At 37.0% G+C, this 23,377-nt stretch overlaps 1 protein-coding gene across 4 annotated transcripts in view; it reads left to right on the top strand.

The window, feature by feature from the left end:
• Positions 1-695: 695 nt before the first annotated feature.
• UGGT2 (UDP-glucose glycoprotein glucosyltransferase 2) overlaps positions 696-23,377 on the top strand; it is a 160,517-nt gene continuing 137,835 nt past the window's right edge. For all 4 annotated transcript variants that reach the window (XR_013332606.1, XM_077753866.1, XM_077753865.1 and 1 more), the window contains exons 1-4: positions 696-774; positions 7,133-7,263; positions 7,726-7,838; positions 18,716-18,890. Coding sequence is in view for 3 of the 4 variants with exons in the window: in XM_077753866.1 (XP_077609992.1) it covers positions 699-774; positions 7,133-7,263; positions 7,726-7,838; positions 18,716-18,890 (495 nt within the window). In the remaining variant the exon portion in view is untranslated. The remainder of the gene's footprint in view (positions 775-7,132; positions 7,264-7,725; positions 7,839-18,715; positions 18,891-23,377) is intronic.

Genomic DNA, 23,377 nt, shown 5'->3' with positions numbered 1-23,377 from the left:
TTTGACTTTTTACCTTTATATAACACTCCCTTCATCACCGTTAAGTTCTACTTCTCAGTAATTTGCAGTAACATGGACAGAGCTGGAGAGTATTATGCTAAGTGAAGTCAGTCTGTCAGAGAAAGACAAATACCATATGATTCACTCGTGGAATTTAAGAAAACAAATGAACATAGGGGAAACAAAAAGGAAACCCAAGAAACAGACTCTTAACTACAGAGAACAAACCCCTAGTTACCAGAGGGGAGGCGGTTGAGGGGGGATGGGTGAAATAGGTGATGGGGATCCCCATGATGAGCACTGAGTAATGTATAGAATTGTTGACTCGCTATATTATACACCTGAAACTAATAGAACACTGTTAACTAACGGGAATTAAAAACAAATGGTTACCACTTCTCAGTGGTATTTCACATGGAGAAAAAACAAATTCATTTTTTTAATTATAGCTAATAATGAGGAAAGGCTAAAAGTGATTTCTCATGCAATCTTTTCCTGTCATGAATATATGCTTGTCTGTTCGAATTATATCTCGTGTAAGAATCATCCATTTGTTCTCTTTCTGCATTACAATGAAAGTCATGTTAATTTTTGGAGGTTCTTAACTATAAGTTATAATTTGGTTCTAAGGTATGGTTTCTCATCTCATTTTTCATTCCCATCTATTAACTGATTACTTTTATTTTAATAGTGAATTTATGGCAGAAGAAAGTAATGAAAAATTTTGGCAGTTTTTGGAAACTGTACAAGAATTAGCAGTTTATAAGCAAACAGGTAGGTGATGTGCATATTACACCTTAAAGGTTTGGATTTATGTGCATACATTAGATATGTTTTTAACATTAAAGGTGAAGTGTAAATGCTTAATTGAGTTAGTAAATCTGAATATTAAATTTGAAAAGATATTTTCATGAAAGTTATTCCAAGCATCCATTTCCAAAAAGTAAAGATTTTAATGCTTTAAGAAAATTCATGTAATTGGCAGTGCTTGCATATTGCTTTATAATCAAGGAGAAATAGTAATTGTTGAATTATGGATTTCTTTTACCTAGATTTATATGAAATAGTATGTGTTTTGCATCTAGTGGTGCTTTTTTTTTTTTTTTTGCCAGAATAGTTTTAAACTCTTAAAGAGATTTTTTAATACTTGCCCGTAACACATCAGGTAATCTGTTTGCTTTCATTTCACTATCTAGAGGATACAGTCAGTGATTCCAGTTTTTAAACCTATATAAATATATATTACATATGTATACATACATCTATCTTTAGAATGAACACGTGTTTATTAAAGTATTCTTAGAGGTCAGTAGATTAAAGGTAATGAAATTAGGTTTTAACAGCAGAGGTTAAAAGGTTAATTGTTAATTATTATAAAGGAAGGTTACTTTCCTGTCTCTGCAGAGAATAGAATAAACATTAACGTGGATCCCTCAAGAGTGAATTCTTTAACCTTGTAGACATGGGGAGAACTTCTTACTATGGAGTTAAATATAGAGAAAATTTACTGTGGTGACTAGTTTATGATTTTGTTCTGGAGTATAAATGTAAGAGAAATAACAGTTTTGAATACTTAAAGTGTTCATTTATTGGACTCCATTTGGCTCACGTGGCCTTGAAGTTCAGCAATTTGATGATTTCATGAGATAGGTTTAAAAAATAGAGCAGACATGCCTTTAATGATACTTTAAACTTGGGGCGCCTGGGTGGCTTAGTCGGTTAAGCGTCCGACTTTCGCTTAGGTCATGATCTCGCCGTTCGTGGGTTCGAGCCCCGCGTCGGGCTCTGTGCTGACAGCCAGCTCAGAGCCTGGAGCCTGTTTCAGTCTGTGACTCCCTCTCTCTCTGACCCTCCCCGGCTCACGCTGTCTCTCTCTCTCTCCTAGAAATAAATAAAAACATTTAAAAAAAAAATGATACTTTAAACTGAAATATTTTCAAAACCAAGTAATTTGCTTTTTAAAAAAACTTTTATTACTGAAAATCTTCATTATTATTCATTATTTGAGTCACAAGAGATACTGTGCCCTGCTGTAGATACTGGGAATACAAAGATGAATAAATGTGATCTCCAGTCCCTGGACCCCACAGTATTGTGAAGGGGACAGCAGAAGAGCAAACTCTACTATGAAGTGTTAAGGGCTTCATGGGACGTGGCTGACGTGGAAGCGCGTGAAAAAGGGCACGTAGTCATTATTTCAGAGAGAGCGGGACAGCCGTTCTGGTGGTGAGTGTTGGAGCGGAGTTTGGAAGATAGGGGTAGCCAGGTAGTAGGGAAGGGAAGAGAGCAGGAGACAGGCTGGAGTGCGCAGAGCAATTTTGACTACTTAGAAGTCAACTTGCAAATCAATGAGAAACTGTCATTGATTGGCTTTGTATTTGCCCTGACAATTTTGGTTTTGGTATTTAAGGTAAAAATAGACTAGATTAATATGTAAGATTCTCATAGTTAAAAGGCCACCAAATTCTGTGTCTCTCACCAAAGCTCCTAAATGCAGCTATCCCAAATCTTTGGTTCTCAGTATGTACTTTATAGCCATACTCAGTGCCATTTTCAATTGGGGAAGCAGTCTGGAAAATTATTCTTATGAATTTTGAATTCTTTAAGTTGCTTTGATGTATCCACATATTTTACATAAATGAAATGACGGGCCTGGACAGTCTGATGGCAGATTATTAACAAGTTGGAATATAAGTTTAGGAATATGTGAGCTCTATTTGCAGCATATAATATAGGAGGTGTGTATTTCAGGGTTGAACCTAAAAGAAATTCTATTAACTAAGAATTACCAACACTGAAAATATAATTCTATTAAAGTTATTTATAATGGCAAGAGTCCAATGCATAAGCTGCATCATTGCTGATGTTGTTAGGTGTGGGAGAGAATGGCATATGTGAGGAGTTAAATATGTCAGTGACTGTCAGATTTACTGAATTTACTTCAAGATCTTATCTTAGAGGAAATGTTTTAAATCCTTACTTACTTGTAATTTTTTAGGTTGTTGACTCTCCATGAGACCCTGTAAATACTCTCTACTGAAAAATAATTCCAGTAATCTACTTGCCTAAAAAAGTTGTAAATATTGAAGATTTGACTTTTTGAATTCAGGTGCTAGTTTCATGCCATTTAGTGAGAACATGTTACAGTATGTTTCAGCAAATTAAGTCCTTTTAAACCTTGAATTTGCCTGGTTTTCAACCATTTTATATGGTTTTGCAACAGAGCTATGTATTTATCGATGCTTCAGGAGTCAAGTAGCGTGATATTGGCTAAGCTATGAGTTCTGTGTGGTGAGTTAGAAATGTCAGCCAAGGTTTATCTAATTCCAGAGTCCCTATTTATTTTTACTTTTGTGCTCCACATAGAAGAAACTCATTCTCCAAGTCCTTGAAGATTTTTATGGTTTTTACATAAGTAAAGTTGCTTATATATTTTAATGGGAAGATTTTCAGAAAATGTTATGACATTTCTAATTCAGTTACTTGTAACTGAGAACTGGGTTTGGATAGGAAGATGGTTGCAGTTTGGATGTGTCACATTTGAAATACTTGTTGAATATCCAAATGAAGATCTCCTGTAAGGTGATAAATGAGGGAAATTTAGGTGGTAAAAATCTAGGCTAAAGGGTAGGATTTGGGAGTTGTCCACATAAAGAGGGTAACTGAAGTTATAGGGAGAAGGGATAGAAGGAGAAGAAAATAGATTCCCAAGGGCAGAACCCTGAAGAGCATCAATGTTTAAGAACCAACCAGAGGAAGAACTAGAGGAGAGAGACTAGAAGAAATACCCGTAGAGGCAAGTGAAAACCTAGAAAACGTGATGTCATGAAAGCCAGGAGAATATTGAGTGATAAGTGATGAATGGTATCAAATACTATAGACAGGTGAAATGTGAATATTAAGCTTTTAACAACAGAAAAATTATTGGTGACTTAGCAGTGTCACTGGTATAGTAATCAAAAGTATGGTGGGCTGAGGTATGAATTGAGGTTTGAAGCAGAGATAAGTATTAAGTCTTTCAAGATTGACTGTGAAGCATGACAAGATGCTGAACAGCATCATCAGGGAAATACAAATCAAAACCACAGGGAGATATCCCCTCACTCCAGTCAGAATGGCTAAAATTAACAACACAAGCAACAGATATTGGCGAGGATACAGAGAAGGTGAACCGTTTTACACTGTTGGTGGGGATGCAAACTGGAAAACAGAATGGAGCTTCCTCAAAAAGTTAAAAACTGGGGCACCTGGGTGGCTCAGTCAGTTAAGTGTCCGATTCTTCATCTCCACTCAGGTCTTGACATCAGGGTTGTGAGTTCAAGCCCCATGCTAGGCTCCATGCTGGGTGTGAAGTATACTTAAAAAAAAAAGTTAGAACTACCCTGCGATCTAGCAATTGCACTACTAGGTGTTTACCCAAAGAGTGCAAAAGTACTAATTTGAAGGGGCACATGCACCCCAATATTTATAGCAGCATTATCAACAATAGCCAAATTATGGAAAGAGCCCAAATGTCCATTGACTGACAAATGGATAAAGAAAATGTAGTGTGTGTGTTTGTGTATACATACACACACAGTGGAATATTACTCAGCCATAAAAAAGAATGAAATCCTGTCCTTTTAATGATCTGAATGGAGCTAGAGAGTACTATGCTAAATGAAATAAGTAAGCCAGAGAAGGACGACTACCATGTGAATTCACTGATGTGTAGTTTAAGAAAACAAATGAACGTAGGGAAAACAAAAAGGAAAACCAAGAAACAGACTCTTAACTGTAGAGTTAGTTACTAGAGGGGAGGTGGATGGAGGGATGGGTTAAATAGGTAATGGAGATTAAGAAATGCACTGGTGATGAACACCAGGTGTTGTATATATGTTATAAGTGTTCAATCACTAAATTCTACCCCTGGTTGGGGGGGCGGGGAAGATTGTGAAGCAAATAAGATGAATCAGTAGCAGGCTATGGAGGCTGCTGCTTTTTACCTCCCAAAGGTGAAAGTGATTTATGTATATTAAATGCCAGTAGGCAAAAATCAAGTAAAACAGGCTGAAGAAAGTGGAAGGGTGTTGAAAGGGCAAAGTTGTTATCAGCAGGTTAGTTGGTAAGTCTGGATTGAGTTATTTTAAAACTTCAGCGAAAATAGTCCAACATCCGTCTCATGATTGAGATGATCTTGCAAGTTAAGCCTAAATAACAGATGTGTGCTTTCTATAAACCCCTGACTCCTACCTACATCCATCTCTATCTTGGAGACCTTGACAGTGACCAGTGACAAAACTTGATGTCGGTTGACAGGCACTACTCACATTTGTTTCTGTTGACTGTCTTCTCTGTTTTCATGGAAGACTGATGATTCCTGTTTGACTGATAGAGTCTTAGTTATGTTATTATATTAATTTTGGCTATTTTTCTGTTGCCCCTGTAGCTATTTTGTCTTTAAGATCAGTTTTTAAGATAATATCTCTAATCTGTGCTGTGTTTTACTGTTGAAGGTGAGTCTTATTTGCATTACTTTTTTTATTCTTGAGGGAAGCTAACCATAACTTCCTGAGAAATCCCATATAGTTTGTTAAAGAAATAGGAATGAATGTGCACACCTATTCTCATAGAACTCTTTAAAAGTACTGTATTGGGAAAGTATCATGGCCTAGAATGAAGACACTTTCTCATTTCTTAAATATTAATTCCAGAAATGTATTGAAGGCCTACTTTCTGTGCCAGGAGCAGAAAGGTACAACTGAAAGCCTCGAAAAGATTCCTCCCTTCACAGCTTATAGCTAAATGTGAGGGACCGCATTATTAAGTTACAGATAATTTTTAATCACAGTTTTGAGAATTGACCTAGAGATACTATCGTCCTGTCAGAGAGTGTAACAGGATCTGGGCTGGGAGGTCAGGGAAAACTCTCTCCACAACCAGCGACGCTTAAGCCAAGGCGTGCTGAATAGGGGTTGGCCGAACACGCACTGCCTGGCCTCCTGCATTTCATGTGGAAGGAACAACGTGTGAAGGCCCGGAGTGGTTAGCCCCTCTCGCTCTGGGCGTTGTGTCTTGGTGCCCCATAAGCAGGAACGAGTCGGCTAGTGATCCGTCCTTCCCCTCACCACCATCTGATTTTGTCCATCAGTATTCGTAGTCTTTATCTTTGTATTCTTAAGTATACGTACACTTCTACTGCTTGCTCTGTTGGCTTTGGTGATATTCTTTTTCATTCCCAGCTAATATTTGTGAGGAATCACCAATCTTACCTTATTTTCCACTTAATTTCCCTTTTGTGGCACTTTTGTTGGTGGTGTGCTTTTCTGCATCACCGGAGCATGCAGTGTTTACATAGTCTTCTGTAGATCTCCACTCCTTCATTTATTCTTGTTTCTAGTTAAGTACATTTAGAGCTCACCCTCAAACTTAATGCTGAAGTCCCTCCAGTCATTTCCTGGTCATGTGAAGTTTGCTCCCTAGTTGATGCCTCATGAATAACTCCCAAGAATGATGACCTTGAGTTCTTCACGTGCATGCCTGTCTGCGTGCATTTTGTACTTGAGGTTTTTAACTTTAGGGTCCTATAGTTTTACTGGAAAATGCTGCAGTGCCAGCCATTCTGAGTCTTCATTCTTAGGTATATAGATTCATTGTTGCTTTTTAATTCTGGAGAGTTTTCTTGAATTATGGGTTTTTTTTATTGTTCATTATGTTCTAGTCCCCCTGATTCTCTTTTGGGGATACAGTTATATGTACTATATAGCTCTCTTTGGCCTGACTTCCAATCTAGAGTTTATTTATACATGTCATTTAAAATTTATTAACGATCATATTCTTTAAGTTTTGTGTGCTATTCATAGTCTTCTCTTAAATGGTAGGTAGGGCCTGTATCTTTTCCATAACCTTGGAGTGAATTGATCTGATACACTGGTATCTTCCAAATAGATTATAATGGCAATATTATTTTCACTTGGAGTTATATTGATTCTACTTCACCGGAAGATCCAAACAAAGTTAAGAAAACAGATCTTGACTTTCCACTTTTCTCCAACCCCACCCACAACCAAGTTAGTAAGTTAGTTTTACGGTAGAGGTGTGCCAGTGTGTTGAAAATGAAATAACATCCTTTCATTTTGAAAATTTTTTATAGAATCTGCTTATTCTTATTACAACTTAATCCTGAAGAAAGCCGGACAATTCTTAGACAATTTACATATCAACCTCTTAAAGTTTGCTTTCTCTATAAGGGCATACTCACCAACTATTCAGATGTTTCAACAGGTATGTAAAACTACCCGAACTATAGTTGACAAAGAGACATGCTGGTAATATGCATAACTCTATCTTAATGTGAATATCTTTGGTTCAAAAGGATCTACAGACTTATAAGACCTGGTCCCATAGCCTATCATTGATTATATTATCATTGTTATTGATTGTCATTGAATATATAATTTTATAGATATAAGGAAATTATGAGGACAAATCATTATTGAAATGAACTGTAATGAAAATTTTAATGTGATGGAATCTTTTCAATAACTTTGAAGCATGCATTTTGTATTATAAGGTTGATTTTGTTAAAGTATTTGATTCTGTCTGCATATAGATATTTTTTACTTTAATTAGAGCAATAACTTAATAGTGGTTGATGAGTTATTTTAATCAGAGGAATGTATGAGTTTTAAAGATCATATTGTAATTATAAACTACTGTAGCTAAATATAATCTTTGAAATCTTAGATTGCAGCTGATGAGCCCCCGCCAGATGGCTGTGATGCATTTGTGGTTATCCATAAAAAACACACCTGTAAAATTAATGAGATTAAAAAGCTGCTGAAGAAGGCTACTTCGAGGTAAGTTAATGATAGCCTTTAGTAAAAGATGTGGTTTATAAAAAGAGATGAGAGTTGAAGTACAGAAATTTCTTATAATAAACAATGTCTTCATTGTTAAAAATTTTTATTAAAGCCTGTGCTCTGGATGGAGAAAACTGAATCTGAGCAGGTAGTTCAAGTCCCCTCAGTATTTTGTCTCAATTCGCTTTTGATTTGAGAATGTAAAGTATATCAAAATAGCACAGAATACATGAAATATGTTTTATATAATCATAAAGTGTTTTCTCAAACATGCAAAACTGTGTATTTATTTGGCTTCTCTTTATTTTTTAAGTTTACTTATTTGTTTTGTGAGAGAGAGAGAGAGAGAGAATGAATCCCAAGCGGGCTCTGTGCTGATGGCAAGGAGCCCAATGCGGGGCTGGATCCCATGACCCTGGGATCATGACCTGGGCCTAAGTTGAGTTGGAAGCACAACCTACTAAGCCATCCAGGCGCCCCTGGCCTCTGTCTCTTTAAACTGAATGTATAACCTGGGAATAAAAAATTAATAATACAAACAGTAATACAGAGTATAGAGTTGCATCGTTATAATGTATTATTCGAAACTTTCTTTTTTTTGTTTACTTCTTAGTATTTAATACAAAAAGGATATGGACAGTAAGAAGGAAATTATTTATTAGTGCCTGGTGTATGTTTTAGTGCCTGATTTATCTGTACTTTCAAAAGTATTAAAGTTTCTCTAATTTTGAAAGAGCTCTTTATATGTTAAACAGTAATAAATATATATACATATATCAGTACTTCTCTTATTTGTTGGAAACCTTTTAAAATATTTTCTTATGTTTTAATATACAGAAAGCTTTTTATTTCTATGTAGGCAAATTTTGTGTGTGTTTTTATACTTAGTTTTTCCAAACCTGAGTGAGAGATTTTACTAAATTCTACAGTAGCTTTCCTAAAGTTTTTCCTTTCATTTTACCTTAAACTTTTAATCCTTTAATTTTAAACTTTTAATTCATGTAATTTATTGTTCTCAAAGGTAAGGAACCTATCAGATCTTTTTCCTTTCAGATTGCTTGTCAATTAAATATTCATTATGTTTATGTTATGCTGTATGACATAGCTATTCTGTATATTACCTGTTTCTTATAGAAATGCCATGCTGTTTTAGTATTTGTTTTACAATATACTCTAATATCTAACAATACAATTTCGTTGCTGCTTTATATCCTCCAAATTTTTTACTTCGATTTGTTTATTGATGCTTTCAAATTAACACTAGAGTCTTTTTTCTCCTGCCAAATTGCCTCCCTAAAAATTAACGTTGGTAGGATTTTAATTGGAATTATGAGGGGTGCCTGGGTGGCTCAGTCGGGTAGGCATCTGAATCTTGATTTCAGTTCAGGTCATGGTCTCACAGTTCCTGGGATTGAGCCTTGCATTGGGCTCCACACTGACAGCATGAAGCCTGCTTTGGATTCTCGTTGTCTTTCTCTCTCTCTCTCTCTGCCTTCTCCCCACTCACACCCTCTCTCTCTCTCAAAGTAAATTAAAAGAAAAAAAAGAAAAAGAACAATTGAATTTTTATTACATTGGGTCTCTCAGCACATGATATGATATGTCTTCCATTCATACTGTCTTTTTTAAAAATGTTAATGTTTTGTAATTTTTCGTGTTTTTTAAGTCAGAAATAGTGGGGTGCCTGGGTGGCTCAGTCGGTTAAGCATCTGAATCTTGGTTTTGGCTCAGGTCATGATCTCACCATTTGTGGGATCGATCCCCAAATGGGGCTCCACGCTGACAGCATGGAGCCAGCTTAGGATTCTGTTGCTTTCCCTCTCTGTCTCTCTGTGCTTCCATGCATGCGGTCTCTCAAAATAAATTTTTTAAAAAATATCAATTACTTTTTTTATCTATTGAGATGAATACAAAGTTTTTATGGGACATACAGTGTATTATAGTAATATATGTTAAACTGTTATACCATCTTTGCATTTGTTAATGGTGTGAGATTATCTTAATTTATGTTAAATTAAGATTGCTTACGTTTTAAGATTCATGCTTCTCTTTTAATAGATGAAATTAGCTATTTAAATTATTAATGCCATATTTTTTCTTTTTTCTTTTTTTTAGAGAGAGCAAGCAGGGGAGGGAGCAGTGGAGGGGGGAGAAAGAGAGACACAGAATCTTTTTCTTTTTTTATGTTTGTTCATTTTTGAGAGACAGAGCATGAGCAGGGGAGGGGCAGAGAGAGAGAGGGAGACACAGAATCTGAAGCAGGCCCCCGGCTCCGAGCTGTCAGCACAGAGCCTGGTGTGGGGCTCGAACGCATGGAAGGTGAGATCATGACCTGAGCCTAAGTGGGACGTTCAACTGACTGAGCCATGTAGGCGCCCCAGAGAGAGAGAATCTTAAGTAGGCTCCATACTCAACACAGATCCCAGCACAGGGCGTTAATCCCATGATCCTGGGACCATGACCTGAGCTAAAACCAGGAGTCGGGGGCTCCACCGACTGAGCCACCCAGGCTAATGCCACTTTTTTTTTTTTTTTAAATCTAGCTTTGTATAGTATATTAGACAATTTACCATGTTATTTCTGTAAATTCTGGTATTCTTTTATATCTATATCTCCTTGAAAATAAGTATATCTTAGAAATTATCAATTCCTTTTTTTTTTTTAAATATAGCAATTTTGTTCTTAAAGCAGTTTCATCCAGGTGTTTTTTCATACTCTTCCGCAAGTTTCAGATCGATTGGCTTCTGTGAAAAGTACCCCCTGCTGTGTTTATGGGGTGTCAGCACTGAATTTTGTTCTGTTTTTATTGAAGTATAGTTGCTAGACAACCTTATGTTAGGTTCAGGCGCACCACGTAGTAACTCGCAGCCCTACACAGTACGCAGCGCTCCCGTGAGAAGTGCGGGTGCCGTCTGTCACCGTGCAGCGGGGCTGCCGTGTCCCGGCTGTAGTCCCTCTGCTCTGCGTGTCATCTGCATGACTGACTTATACCTACAAGTTTGCGCCTCCTCACCGCCTTCCCCCACTGTTCTCCTGCAGCCCCCAGCTTGGTAAATGCAGCTGTGCATTTATCCCGTCTGCGGCTGGTTGTTCTGTTGGTTTTTCTAGATTCCACATATAACTGAGATCATACGGTATTTATCTTTGTCTTACCTCACTCAGTACCCCCTAGGTCCATCTCTGTGGTCACAGATGGCAGAATCTTCAGTTCCTTTGTAGCTTTAATACACTGACTAGGACACTGTCAGCCTTCAGGCATTGCTTTCTTTTTTTCATAGTGCATTTAAAAACAAGTTTTGGTAACTTTCAAAATTAATTTTTGACTGGTTTAAATTTTCTTAAGACTCCGTATTTAAATACTAGATCTACAGTTAAATTAAGATGAAGAAAAGGTTAGCGTCAAGCTTTTGGGAGAGGCGGTCTGCTGGGGGCCCTCTGAGTCCTCGCTCGTTCTTGGTCTGGCCGGGAGAGAGAGGCGCTTTACCCGAGCCATTTCTCGGGCTTCTGTGCACAGCAGGCAGCCTGGAGGGATGAGATGGTTTTTCCTTTTGGAAAGAGGAGCAGGCTTATTTACTGCTTGGTGTAAGGCAGTGGTGCAGCAGGTACAGTGTCCCTCAGCTGTAGCATATGCCCTCTGTTTGCGTAGTATCCATTTCGGTCCATATTTTGTTGTCCTCTCCCTCCCCATGAAATCATAAAAACCTAACTTAATGTTTTGTAAGTAGGGTAAAGTCAAACCTTAGATGTTTTATATTTCTTGACCATTTTAGCTTTTTTTTTTTTTTAACATTTGTTTATTTTTGAGAGAGATAGGGCACGAGTGGGGGAGGGGCAGAGAGAAGGAGGGAGACACAGAATCGGAAGCAGGCTCCAGGCTCCGAGCTGTCAGCACAGAGCCCGACACGGGGTTTGCGCTCAGCAACTAGGATCATGACCTGACCTGAAGTTGGACACTTAACCGACTGAGCCACCCAGGCACCCCAGTTCTTGACCATTTTAGACACTAGGGTAGGAGGTTGACAGACTGGGGCTTTCTGGGAAAGGAAGGACAAGGACCCCATGGTTTGGTGAAGACAAAAGCTCAACACGTTTTTTTGTTTTTTTTTTTTTTCCCTGCTGCTCCTCCCTCTCTCTCCCTCTGCCATTTGTACTCTCTGCTCCTGGCCGGGGGATAGCAGTTTTCTGATAACTTGCTCTAGCCCCTGCCANAAGTCGGACGCTTAACCGACTAAGCCACCCAGGCGCCCCCCTTGATATGTATTCCTAAAGGAAGACCCACCCAGATTCAACTGATAGGATTTGAAAGATATTCACAATGAGCAAGAGTTAAAAAGGATTTCTAGACCAATTCAGTGAAGTTTTATCATTTTAGCTTCCCTGAAGGAATTATAACTGGTACTGATATTGTACATGTTTATACTGTGAATGCTCATGAAGTCTCCAGGGAGACAGTTGTTCAGGGACTGCCACGTATACTGTCTATTCCCAGGTGAAAAACATAGAATCCCAGGGGGAGAAAGTTGAGCTCCCCAGGGGGGAGAAACTTGAGTTACTGAGTGGCTGCTGGAATTCCCAGAGGCCGTTTCGAGTGCAACAGCGCCACCTGCCTGACTCAGCCATCAAGTGTAACCCTTTTTAAAAAGCAGCTCTTCCTAAGAACTCTTACTAAGAACTGAAGGCCTGACCCAGGGAAGCCTTGTGACTCTGACATCTGATGTTTACATTTTGGCACCGGTCAAGTAGGATTCACTGAGTAATGTGACAGAGGGACTCAACAGGTCTCTCTGGTCAATTGAAAATGGTATATTCAAGAGCGTAGTTGTTTGACTTAACATGATCTTAGATTTACATGAAAAAGTGGTAGCTACCCATGGGGACAAACCGTGTGCCCCATTCCACTACCTCAAGTGACGTTTCTGGCTCAGTGGAGCCCTCAGTCTACAGTGGTTTTCCTTAATGCCTGGACTAAGTTACTGGTCTGTTAGGAGCTGAGTTAAAGCTGATCATTTTATTTATTTATTTATTTTAATGTTTATTTTTGAGAGAGATAGCATGTGAGCAGGGGAGGACTGGAGAGATATGGAGATATAAGAATCTGAAGCAGGCTTCAGACCTTGGGGCTTGAACCCACAAACCGTGAGATCATGACCTGAGCTGAAGTTGGACACTTAACAAACTGAGCCCCGAGGTGCCCCAGAGCTGGTGATGTCTTCCGGCTGCTGCTGTTCAGTGGGGCCCCAGCTGTGTAACACCCACAGCAGATGCGGTCACTCCATTCAGTGGGCGGAGTTCAAGGTGGTACTCCTACCGCTGACCAGTCTCTGACCCCTTGATGAAACTTGGTACATTTGTACTGACTCTTGCGCTGTTGCCAAAGGCCTACCTGTATGGTCTGCCAGGTGGAGGACTCCCCACTGGCAGAGTAAAGGCACCCTCTTTGGGGCTGTCCACTGGCAGAATAAATTGCAGCTTCCCATCTGCCAGTCTGAGTCATTTCTGTAATGCCTAACACAGCGTTAGGCCCATTCTTTTGGTCTGAGTGAAGTTAAGCTGCTTACCACTTAAAACATACCTTATTACTTGAAACATAGCAACATACTAGCCAAAAAAAGGGTAGAATGATTTGTCTTTTCCCTGCCTCCCGATTAAAGATCTGTGCTCTGGATCTGCCCTAGAACTTGACAGATGTTGTATTAAAATATATTTGTATATTTGAGAGAAGGTGGCAGGAATCATTGCCATCCTAAGTAAGTATAACTTTCTCCTCCCTGCCCCCAACAAGGGTATAAAACTATTAAGGAAGCTGTTTGGGTTTTGTTTGGGTTTTGTTTTTTTGTTTTTTGGGTTTTTTTTTTGAAATCGGGATGATGAAACTACCACATACAAAAGAAGGGTGTGGCGCCTGGGTGGCTCAGTCAAGCATCTAACTCTTGGTTTGGGCTCAAGTCCTGATCTCACGGTTTGTGGCATCGAGTCCCATCTTGGGTTCCAAACTGATGGCATGGAGCCTGCTTAGGATTCTCTTTCTTCTTCTCTCTCTGCCCCTCCCTTGCATGCACTCTCTCAAAAATAAAAACAAAAAATTAAAGGCAACTGTGTTATGATTTAAAAAAGGAAAAAATAAACCAAGTGTTTAGCTCAACCAAAGGCAACAGAAGAAAATAACATGAATGTAAAAGATAATAGAATTTTTCTTTTGTTCTAAAGGATCAGTCATTTCTTTAAAGAAAAACTAAAAATCTAACCTGGAAAACATGAAAGAAAATGAAAATTAAGAAAATTTAGGAATGAGGAACCTCTACAGAAGGGAAAAAGTATGTTACTGTAAATACATATACATATACCTAAGTTATTTGCTTCAATAAGAAAACCACTATGGATGAATTTCAATAGTGGGTCCTAAGCCAAGGATTTGAGGATGTGCCTCAAATTCACAAAAAGAAAAAAGTGTATTAGCCTAATGCTATATATAACTTCTCGTGGGCTGTGGAATTGATTTTGCCTTACCTACAAGCTAATAAGCTTGCCTCTGGCTGTTTCATGGATTCTGGCCAAAGACTGGAGGCTCTTGGTCAGAAACCAAGAACTGCTATTCATGGCCACAGGCGCCGTGAGCCAGCTCGCTTGCACCAGTTCCCTGGGGCTCCGTGTCCCCTGGGGTGAAAGTGGACCCACACGAATACTACACAAGCTGCAGGTACACACTGCAGCTGAAGGACGTGGAGCTGGGGGAGCCTTCCCGATTGTGACAAGCAGTAAGTGACCTACACTTAATTCCAGAGTGAGAGGTTAACATATCCCTCAAAGATGCTTGCTGCGAACCCCGCGAAATGGCCTCTCCCAGTCCTGACACAGCCAGAGAGAGGGTCAAGGGCCCCGGCAGAGTGCCTCTCCCAACAACCCATCCCTGACAGATTTTTGACCTAACTCATATTTTTATGAGCCATTCTGTTGTCTCTTCAAGTGTTAAAGGCTACTGTCAGCAGGACTCCCAAGCGGCAGGATGAGGTCCATCTGCAGGGTTAGCCTCAGCCCCGCCCACAGGGTCCCAGACTCTGCCAACTCTGAGCAAGTCCCAGGGGCCTAGTGTGTCATATTTTGGACAGATGGGCTGTAGGCTAACATCAGTCTCTCATCCCATACAACCCGTACGAGGGGGTTTATACCTACTGATCTGTGCGGTCACTGCAGATATTCACTGGGGACGATAAATAGGTCATAAAAGCAATCCCTGTCCCCTTTGGAAACATTGTGTGCCCGCTTTCCCCAAATACAGACATTAAACCCAAATGTGGCACATGTCGCTCTGGTTCCGAAATTGTTAACCTTGTACCTCGTAGCTGCAGCCTTCGTCTTCATCACGGCCTCTCAGGGCGCGGAGGTACAGGGATTTGCATTACTGAGATTAAGATGAAGTAGTTCCAGTCTGCATATTTATACATGAATTTGGGGTACAGGGGATCTACAGTTGGGAGAACTTTGTCTCTGGAAAATCTGTTCCCTTCTAATTTTTCTTTTTATTTTCAACCTTAAAAATTTATTTACTAGCATTGTTTCATTACCAGCCTTTCGAATTACTAACAATAGTAAATTATTTGAAAACGTTGTCTTTCAGAATAATATTAAAATGAAGGTATCCTGTATAAATTATGAAATGTACTTCTGTAGTACTGATTTGATAAAAATCAGTTTTTTAAATGACAGTCCATTTGACTTAGTGCCATTTGAGTTCCAAAGTATCAATGAAAAGTAATGAAATGATTTTAATAATTTCATATAGTTTGATTCCTTTTTACTTTTTAAATGTGAAGTGTGGGTTTAGTATTTTTATGTGTTTATTAATAGGACACTATGAAGAATGGCAACTCATTCAGTTTTCTTATTTTGCACATTCATCTCTCTCAATCTGTTGCAGAAGAGATGTTGTGAATTCAGCTCTTATTTGGATAAAATTTTGTTTCAAGTTTCAAATATCCAAATGTTAACAGTAATATTTTTTTAATCCTATCCTACGTTAAATGTTTATAATAAATACAGGTGAATGTGTAAAACTTCAAAAGAAATCTATTAAAAGAAGGTTGATGGTGTGCATATATACTTTGAAAGCCATCTATAAACCACCGTAAAGATACTTGAGCTCAGGTCAGTTTATAAACCTGAAATAAACACAGTACTCCATAGTAAAGTCCACAAATATCACATGTTTTAAGCCAAAGAATTAGTGGAAAGTTTTCATTCTGTTACTAAGGTATATTGAGTACTTGAGTGATTTTGATTTAAAGAAAGTTAAGCTAATAAACAAGAACAATAGTAATTTAGCCATTTTTTTTTAATGTAAAAGTAAACTTATATTCATTGGTAAGCCTATTCTATAATAATTATAAACAAAATAGAAATTTGAATTTCTCTATTAGAAGATATAATTTATACATGTACAATTTTCCAGCCATGTCATAAAATTGAAAAATAATAACGTAGTTTGTTGTAGAAAGTTTGTAAGTTTCTTGCCAATATTTTAGAAATGCTTCTCTATAAAATTCAGTGGTTATCACTGAATGATTTTATCAATTTCTATTTCACTCAAATAATAGAATATTTTTTAATTTTTCATATTTGAAATTATACTTTTTAAAATTTTTTATTTTTATTTACTTTTTTAAATTGTCTTTCTTAATATTTGTTTATTTTTTGAAAGAAACAGAGACAGAATGGGCATGGGTTGGGGCAGAGAGTGAGAGAGATACAGAATCCAAAGCAGTCTCCAGGCTCTGAGCTGTCAGCACAGAACCCTATGCAGGGCTCAGACTCACAAAACCTGAGATCATGACCTCAGCTGAAGTCAGGTGCTTAACCAACTGAGCCACCCAGGCACCCCTAAAATTATACTTCTTGACAAAAATATTCAGTTTTCATTTTAAATTTTGGTTGAGAATTTTCATTCTTACCTTGTGTGGGTAAATTAACTACTGTGTAAGAATTTAAAAATGTAAAGAAAATATGCCAACAAAATAATTTCCTTTACACCCAAAACAATAAACATATTAAAATAGACTTATATAAACATGCTGTAAAATGTTATAGTTATGTCAGTAAGTGAAAAAGAATCCTATATATATATCTAGTTTATGAAAGCTGAGGGCATCAGTAGAAAATGACTTAACAATTCAGTATGTTAATCTAAGTGCAGTATTTGTCTTTTTATTCTTTTGATGTATTTTATGTTAACTTACACCAAAAGAACATGTTCCCAATGTATTAAATTTAAACATTAAAAATTAGAATAATACAACATATACATACAGCAAATTATATGATTCTTAACTCCAGACTTCTAGATCTCCTCCCCATAGTCAACAGTGCTATCAAGTTCTTATATGTCCTTCTGGAAAAATCGAGGTATGTATAATCATAATTACATAGATAAATACTCCCTACTTTCATCGTTAATGGTGCTATAATATCCAACATTTGGTTGGATCCTTGATGGTACTTTTGGTCTATAGTTTAAGAAAGTGGAGGTTTGCTAGACTGAGAGAATGATCATTTCTTGAGCATCAGGCATGTGCTTGCTTCGTGCTCTGCGAGATGATTTGCAAGTCCTTTTGGTAAAGCTACCTAGGAGGTAGCAAGAATTCCTCCTCTTGAACAGATTAAGAAATAGGCCCAAGAGAGATCAAATCATTGGTTAAGAGCTGCATAGCTAGTAAGTAGTTAATTAGAACTTGAATCCAATTCTGCCTAATTTCAAAACCCACAGCCTTTTCACTAGCATGCTGTAGCTGTGTTATTCTTCCCTCCTTTTCCTCTCGCCTTTTGTTTGTACTATTTAAAGGTAGTAAATGACTAAAAGGCTGTAGAGATCTGAATTCATTAAATGTTATTTCTCGACACCTTTGTTATTAACTTCAGTATCTTGTTTTTCTTTCTACCTGTATAAATTGTTAAAAAGATGTGGGCTTAGGATTCCATAGTTAAGAGTTGAAATTTGGCTTTCTGTTTGATCTTGCCTTGGATATTTAACTTGGCTGAGCCTCAGAAGCCCTAGAAGTATTAAGTAAATGATAGTAACTATCTAAAGGAATTGTTGGGAAGATAGACTGTAATAAAAGGTACAAAGAATCTACCATAGTGCCTGGCAAATTAAAAGGTATCAAAGTCTGTTAATGTTAGGGCTGGGCTATAGGACTTCTCCGTTTGATTATCCTTGCAGGTTTAATGAGCTGTTATTAAGTACTGATAATCTTTGTATGATATAGTGCCTTTGTTTTTTAAGTATTTGGAACTCATTTTCAGGAAATGTGAGCTATGAAAAATTATACCTTTTGAATTGAATAAAATATAAATTTTATTGCATTGAAAAATATATTGCCATTATATGTCATTATTTAAAGATTGTGAACTTTCTTTAAAAATGTTTGTAATATTCAGTTTTGGGTTAAACAGATTCCTTTTCTGTCTTTAGTAGAAGTCACTTTCTGTTGATTCCTTCAAATTTCATATGCTAGATGTGCATATAGGATTCTTTCTCAGTTATTGACATACAGCTATAAAATTTTACAGCATGTTTATATTGCATTCTGTCTTGTGTGTATTGTTTTATGTATAAGTAAAGTTATTTTGCAGGTATATTTTGTTTACATTTTTTAATTCTCCCATAGTAGTTATTATGTTAACTTGCACACAGGATGAAAATTCACCACAGGAAGTTTACTTTTTCTGTGAGAGACACACACACACACACACACACACACACGAAACGTGTGTATATTTTTTCCTGTAAGTTGTTTGATAAGCAGAAATACTAAAAGGCCATGTTGTATTTCCCATATGTTCTTTGAATTGTTTTTGAAGTTTGTGTTTTGTTTCCATTTTAGGCCCAGACCTTATCTATTTAAAGGAGATCATAAATTTCCTACAAACAAAGAGAATTTACCAGTGATTATACTCTATGCTGAAATGGGTACCAGAGCTTTTGGTAAATTTCACACAGTATTGTCTGAAAAGGCTAAAAATGGGGAAATTCTATATGTTCTTCGGCATTATATTCAGGTACAATTTTATCCAAGATTATTTTGGCTATAAAAAGCCTGTTTAATAATTTCCATACCAGATTTTACATAAGTTCCTCCTGAATAGTTAAAGATTTAAAAAATTTTTTAAATTATTTATTTTGAAAGACTCATGTGAGTGGGGAAGGGGCAGAGAAAAGAGTCTCAAGCAGGCTCCTTCTCTGTCAGCGCAGAGCCCGATGCGGTCCTTGAACTCCCGAACAATGAGATGATGACCTGAGCTGAAACTCAGAGTCTGATGCTTAACAGACTGAGCCACCCAGGCACTCCTAAAGATTTTTAAGAATTAATACAACTATCAAATGTTAATTTTATGTGGAAAAATGTATTGGGATTCTGTATCTTCTCTGGGGTTATTGTGTTGATATTTCTTTTCATATTCTTTCTTAAATCTGAAACACATTTAAAACTTGGATAAAAACCAAAACCATAATGCATGTAATATTTGCTAGGATTCGTAAATAGTTATTTTTAATGAAAATATTACTATGAGAAAATCTAATTGATAAAACTGATGGTATATATTCAAAGTGTGAAGCTTGATCCAGGAATTCTCCTAACTATGTCTTTGGACAGGTGACTACTTTTTCTTCAAGTTTCTGGTCAGATGTGTTGTGTTCCCACCTTTCCAACTTCATTGCTATCACACTTTTATCACATTATTCTTGTCTAATGATTTTATAGCATTCATTGCTATATCTTAAGTTATCTTTTATACCTCTGCACCATCCATTCCCTCCACCCCACACATATGTACTAGAATGTACCAAACTCACACATATGTACTAGAATATAATGACCATTGGAAAGTTTCTGCTTTTACTGCTATAGACCCAGCATGGAAAGAGGGTTTTATATTGAAATATAGTTACTTGCATAATAATATGTAAAGTAATGAAAGCATTGCAGATATACTTGTTAATTGCCTATCCATATTCTTTACCTATTTTTATCTTAGATTCTTTGGTTTTTTTCTTTTTCTCATATACAGATTTTTAAAAATATATTCTGAATACTAATCCTTTCTTCCATAGCTTGCAAACATCTTCTAGCGTTATTTCTGGCTTCTAGTATTAAAAAAAAAAGTTATGACCTCGTTGCTGCAGCACAAGTATAGAGATTTAGTCAGACATATCCACCTTTGCTTTAATGGTTTTCTTCTCAATGTCATAAGGAGATTTTCCTGTATTGTCTGTGACCACTAAAATGCTATCCTTTATGTTTTGGTCTTTAATCCATCTGGACTGTGTTTGAATATGCTGTGAGGTAGAGATATAATTCTGGTTTTTCCATATAGAAGATTATTTGCCCCCACATGATTTGTTGAACAGTTAAGTCTTTATTCTAAGCCATCACGTACCAAGCATTTATGTTTTTAGCCTCTCTGTTCCAGTAATATATATATATGTCTCTTCTACACAAATACAGTAATATTTTGATTGCAGTAGCTTTAAAATCTAAAGCAATCTTGAGAATGAGGAACAAAGCCAGAGGCATCACACTTCCTGATTTCAAATTATATTACAAAGCTATAGTATTAAAACAGTGTCGTATAGGAATAAAAATACATGGATCAGTGTAACAGAGAGCCAGGAAATAAATCCATACATTTATAGTCAACTAATTTTCATCAAAGGATCCAAGCATACTCAGTTAAATGATGCTGAAAAAACTAGATAACCACATGCAAATGAATGGAAATGGCCTCCTATCTTATAACACTCATAAAAATTAACTTGAAATGGATTTAAAATTTAAACATAAAATATGAGGGTGACAGGGTAGCTCAGTCGGTTAAACATCTGACTCTTGATTTCAGCTCAGATTGTGGTAGTTCATGAGTTTGAGCCCTGCATTAGGCTCCATGTTGACAGCACAGAGCCTTGGGANCGCCCCCCCCCCCCCCCGCCCTTCCCTGCCAACTTTCTCTCTCAAAATAAAAATAAACAAATAGTATGAAACTATAAATGTCCTAGAAGAAAACCTAATAAAAAGGCCCCTTGACAATGGTCTTGACAGTGGTTTTATTGGCTTTGACATCAAAAGCAAAGGCAACAAAACAAAAATCAGGATCAATAAAATTAAAAAGAAAAGAAAAAACGAAATAGGACTACATCAGATGAAAAGCCTCTGCACGGCAAAGGAAACCACTAACAAAACCAAAGGCAATGGAAGGAATGGGAGAAAATATTTACAAATCATTTATCTAATGATCTAATATCTGTCTAATATCCAGAATACATAAGGAATTCCTACAACTCTGTATCAAAAAAAACCAATCTGATTAAAAAATGGGCAAAGGACCTGATTAGGTATTTTTCCAAAGGAGACCTACAAATGGCCAACACGAATGTGAAAAGGCGGTCAACATCATTCATCACCAGGAAATATAAATCAAAACCAGAGTGAGATACCACCTCACACCTGTTAGAGTGGCTGTTACCAGTAAGACAAGTGTAAGAGGATGTGGAGAAAATGGATCCCTTTTGCACTGTTGATGGGGAGTGTAAATTGGTGCAGCCACTATGGAAAACAGCTTGGAGTTCCTCAAAAAATTTTAAAAAGAACCACCATGTGGTCCAGCATTTCTACTTCTGGGTATACATTCAAAGGAAAGAAAGCACTAACTTGAGAAGATTTCTGTGCTCTCATGTTCATGGCAGCATTACCTCCCATAACTAAGACATGGGAACAATGGATGAATGGATAAGGAAAATGTGGCACATGTATACAGTGGAATAATATTTATCCTTAAAGAAATCCTGCCATTTGTGACAACACGGATGGGCCTTTGATGGCATTATGCCAAGTGAAATAAGTCCGAGAAAGAGAAATACTGTAATGTCATTTATATGTGGAATCTAAAAAAACCAAACTCATAAAATCAGAATAGATTGGTGGTTATGGGAGGTGGTGATGATGGGTGAAGGTGGTTGGAAAATACAAAGTTCCAGTTACAAGTTCTAGGGTGACTGTACTTAATAGTACCTTTGCATATTTGAAAGTTGCTGAGAGAATAGATCTTAAAAGTATTTATCATAAGAAAAAAAACCCTGAGGTATAGCTATTAACTAAGCTTTCTGTGGTAATCATTTCATAATGTACATCTATTAAATCATGTTGTACACTTTCAACTAATAGTGTTTATGTCCATTATATCAGAGTACAAATGGAAATAGGAGATTGAAGTATATGTTTATCTTTTTTAAAAACATCCACCCTACAACCCAGCAATTGCACTAGTAGGTATTTATCCAAAGGGTACAGAAAAGCTGATCCAAAGGGGGCATATGCACCCCAATGTTTATAGCAGTGCTATCAAGAATAGTCAAATTATGGAAAGAGCCCAAATGTCCATCAACTGATGAATGGATAAAGAAGATGTGTATGTGTGTACACACACACACACACACACACACACACACACTGGAATACTACTCGGTGATGAAAAAGAATGAAATCTTACCATTTGCAACAACATGGATGGAACTAGAGAGTATTATGCTAAGTGAAATAAGTCAGAGAAAGACCAATATGTGATTTCACTCACGTATGGAATTTAAGAAACACAGCAGATGAACAGAGGGGAAGGGAAGGAAAAATAAGATAAGAACAGAGAGGGAGGCAAACCATAAGAGACTCTTAAATATGGAGAACAAACAGGCTTGCTGGAGGGGAGGTGGGTGAGGAGAAAGGCTAGATGGGCATTGAGGGGGGCACTTTTAGGGATGAGCACTGGGTGTGATATGTACGAGATGAGTCACTGCTCTGAAAGCCAAGACTACACTGTATGTTAACTGGAATTTTCAGAACAGTCCCCCAAGTGATTCTGATGTACCCTACGGAGAGGTATGCTCATCTACTGAGACTCAGTGTCCCAACTTATTTTTTGGAGAATGCAGCCATTAAGTGTACTATGAAATCATACCAGCCAACTATCTGGGCACTTAGTAGAATCAAATTACAGCTTTCTTTTTAATGAATGACCTATTGTACATTCAAAATAGTTATGTTTTAAATCTAGTCAATGTAATTCTAATAAAATGGACTTATTTATGCTGCTTTTGAAACACGCCTAATTTTATTGGGAGAGAAGAAATAGAAAAATGAAGAAAGATTCTTCTCACCAATTGATTTAGTCTGTGAGCATTTTTGGTTTGCAAACTCAAGCTTATTAAACTACCATTCAAATTTTATATTAAATACATTTTCAAATGGAGATAGTAAATATGAATTTAATAAACATTTATCTTTATTCCTGAGGAACTAATAATATTTCAGAATCGATAATGGAAATTGGTTATATGAAATTGCATTTCTTTTATGAACTGTAACAAAATATGTAGACTTGAAGCTTCAATTTGCTTCTCTACCAACTGATTGCCTTTTTAGTGAATAGTCAAAATGCATTTTTAAATTGTGCTATGTGAAATTGAAAACTCTTTAAAATATTTTTAACTTTTTCAG

The sequence above is a fragment of the Crocuta crocuta genome, unplaced genomic scaffold (assembly GCF_008692635.1).
Source record: "Crocuta crocuta isolate KB4526 unplaced genomic scaffold, BGI_CrCroc_1.0 scaffold31, whole genome shotgun sequence".
In the NCBI taxonomy this organism is placed as follows: Eukaryota; Metazoa; Chordata; class Mammalia; order Carnivora; family Hyaenidae; genus Crocuta; species Crocuta crocuta.
Note: the sequence above shows the minus strand (reverse complement) of the source record. Positions and strands in the feature narration are given on the sequence as shown.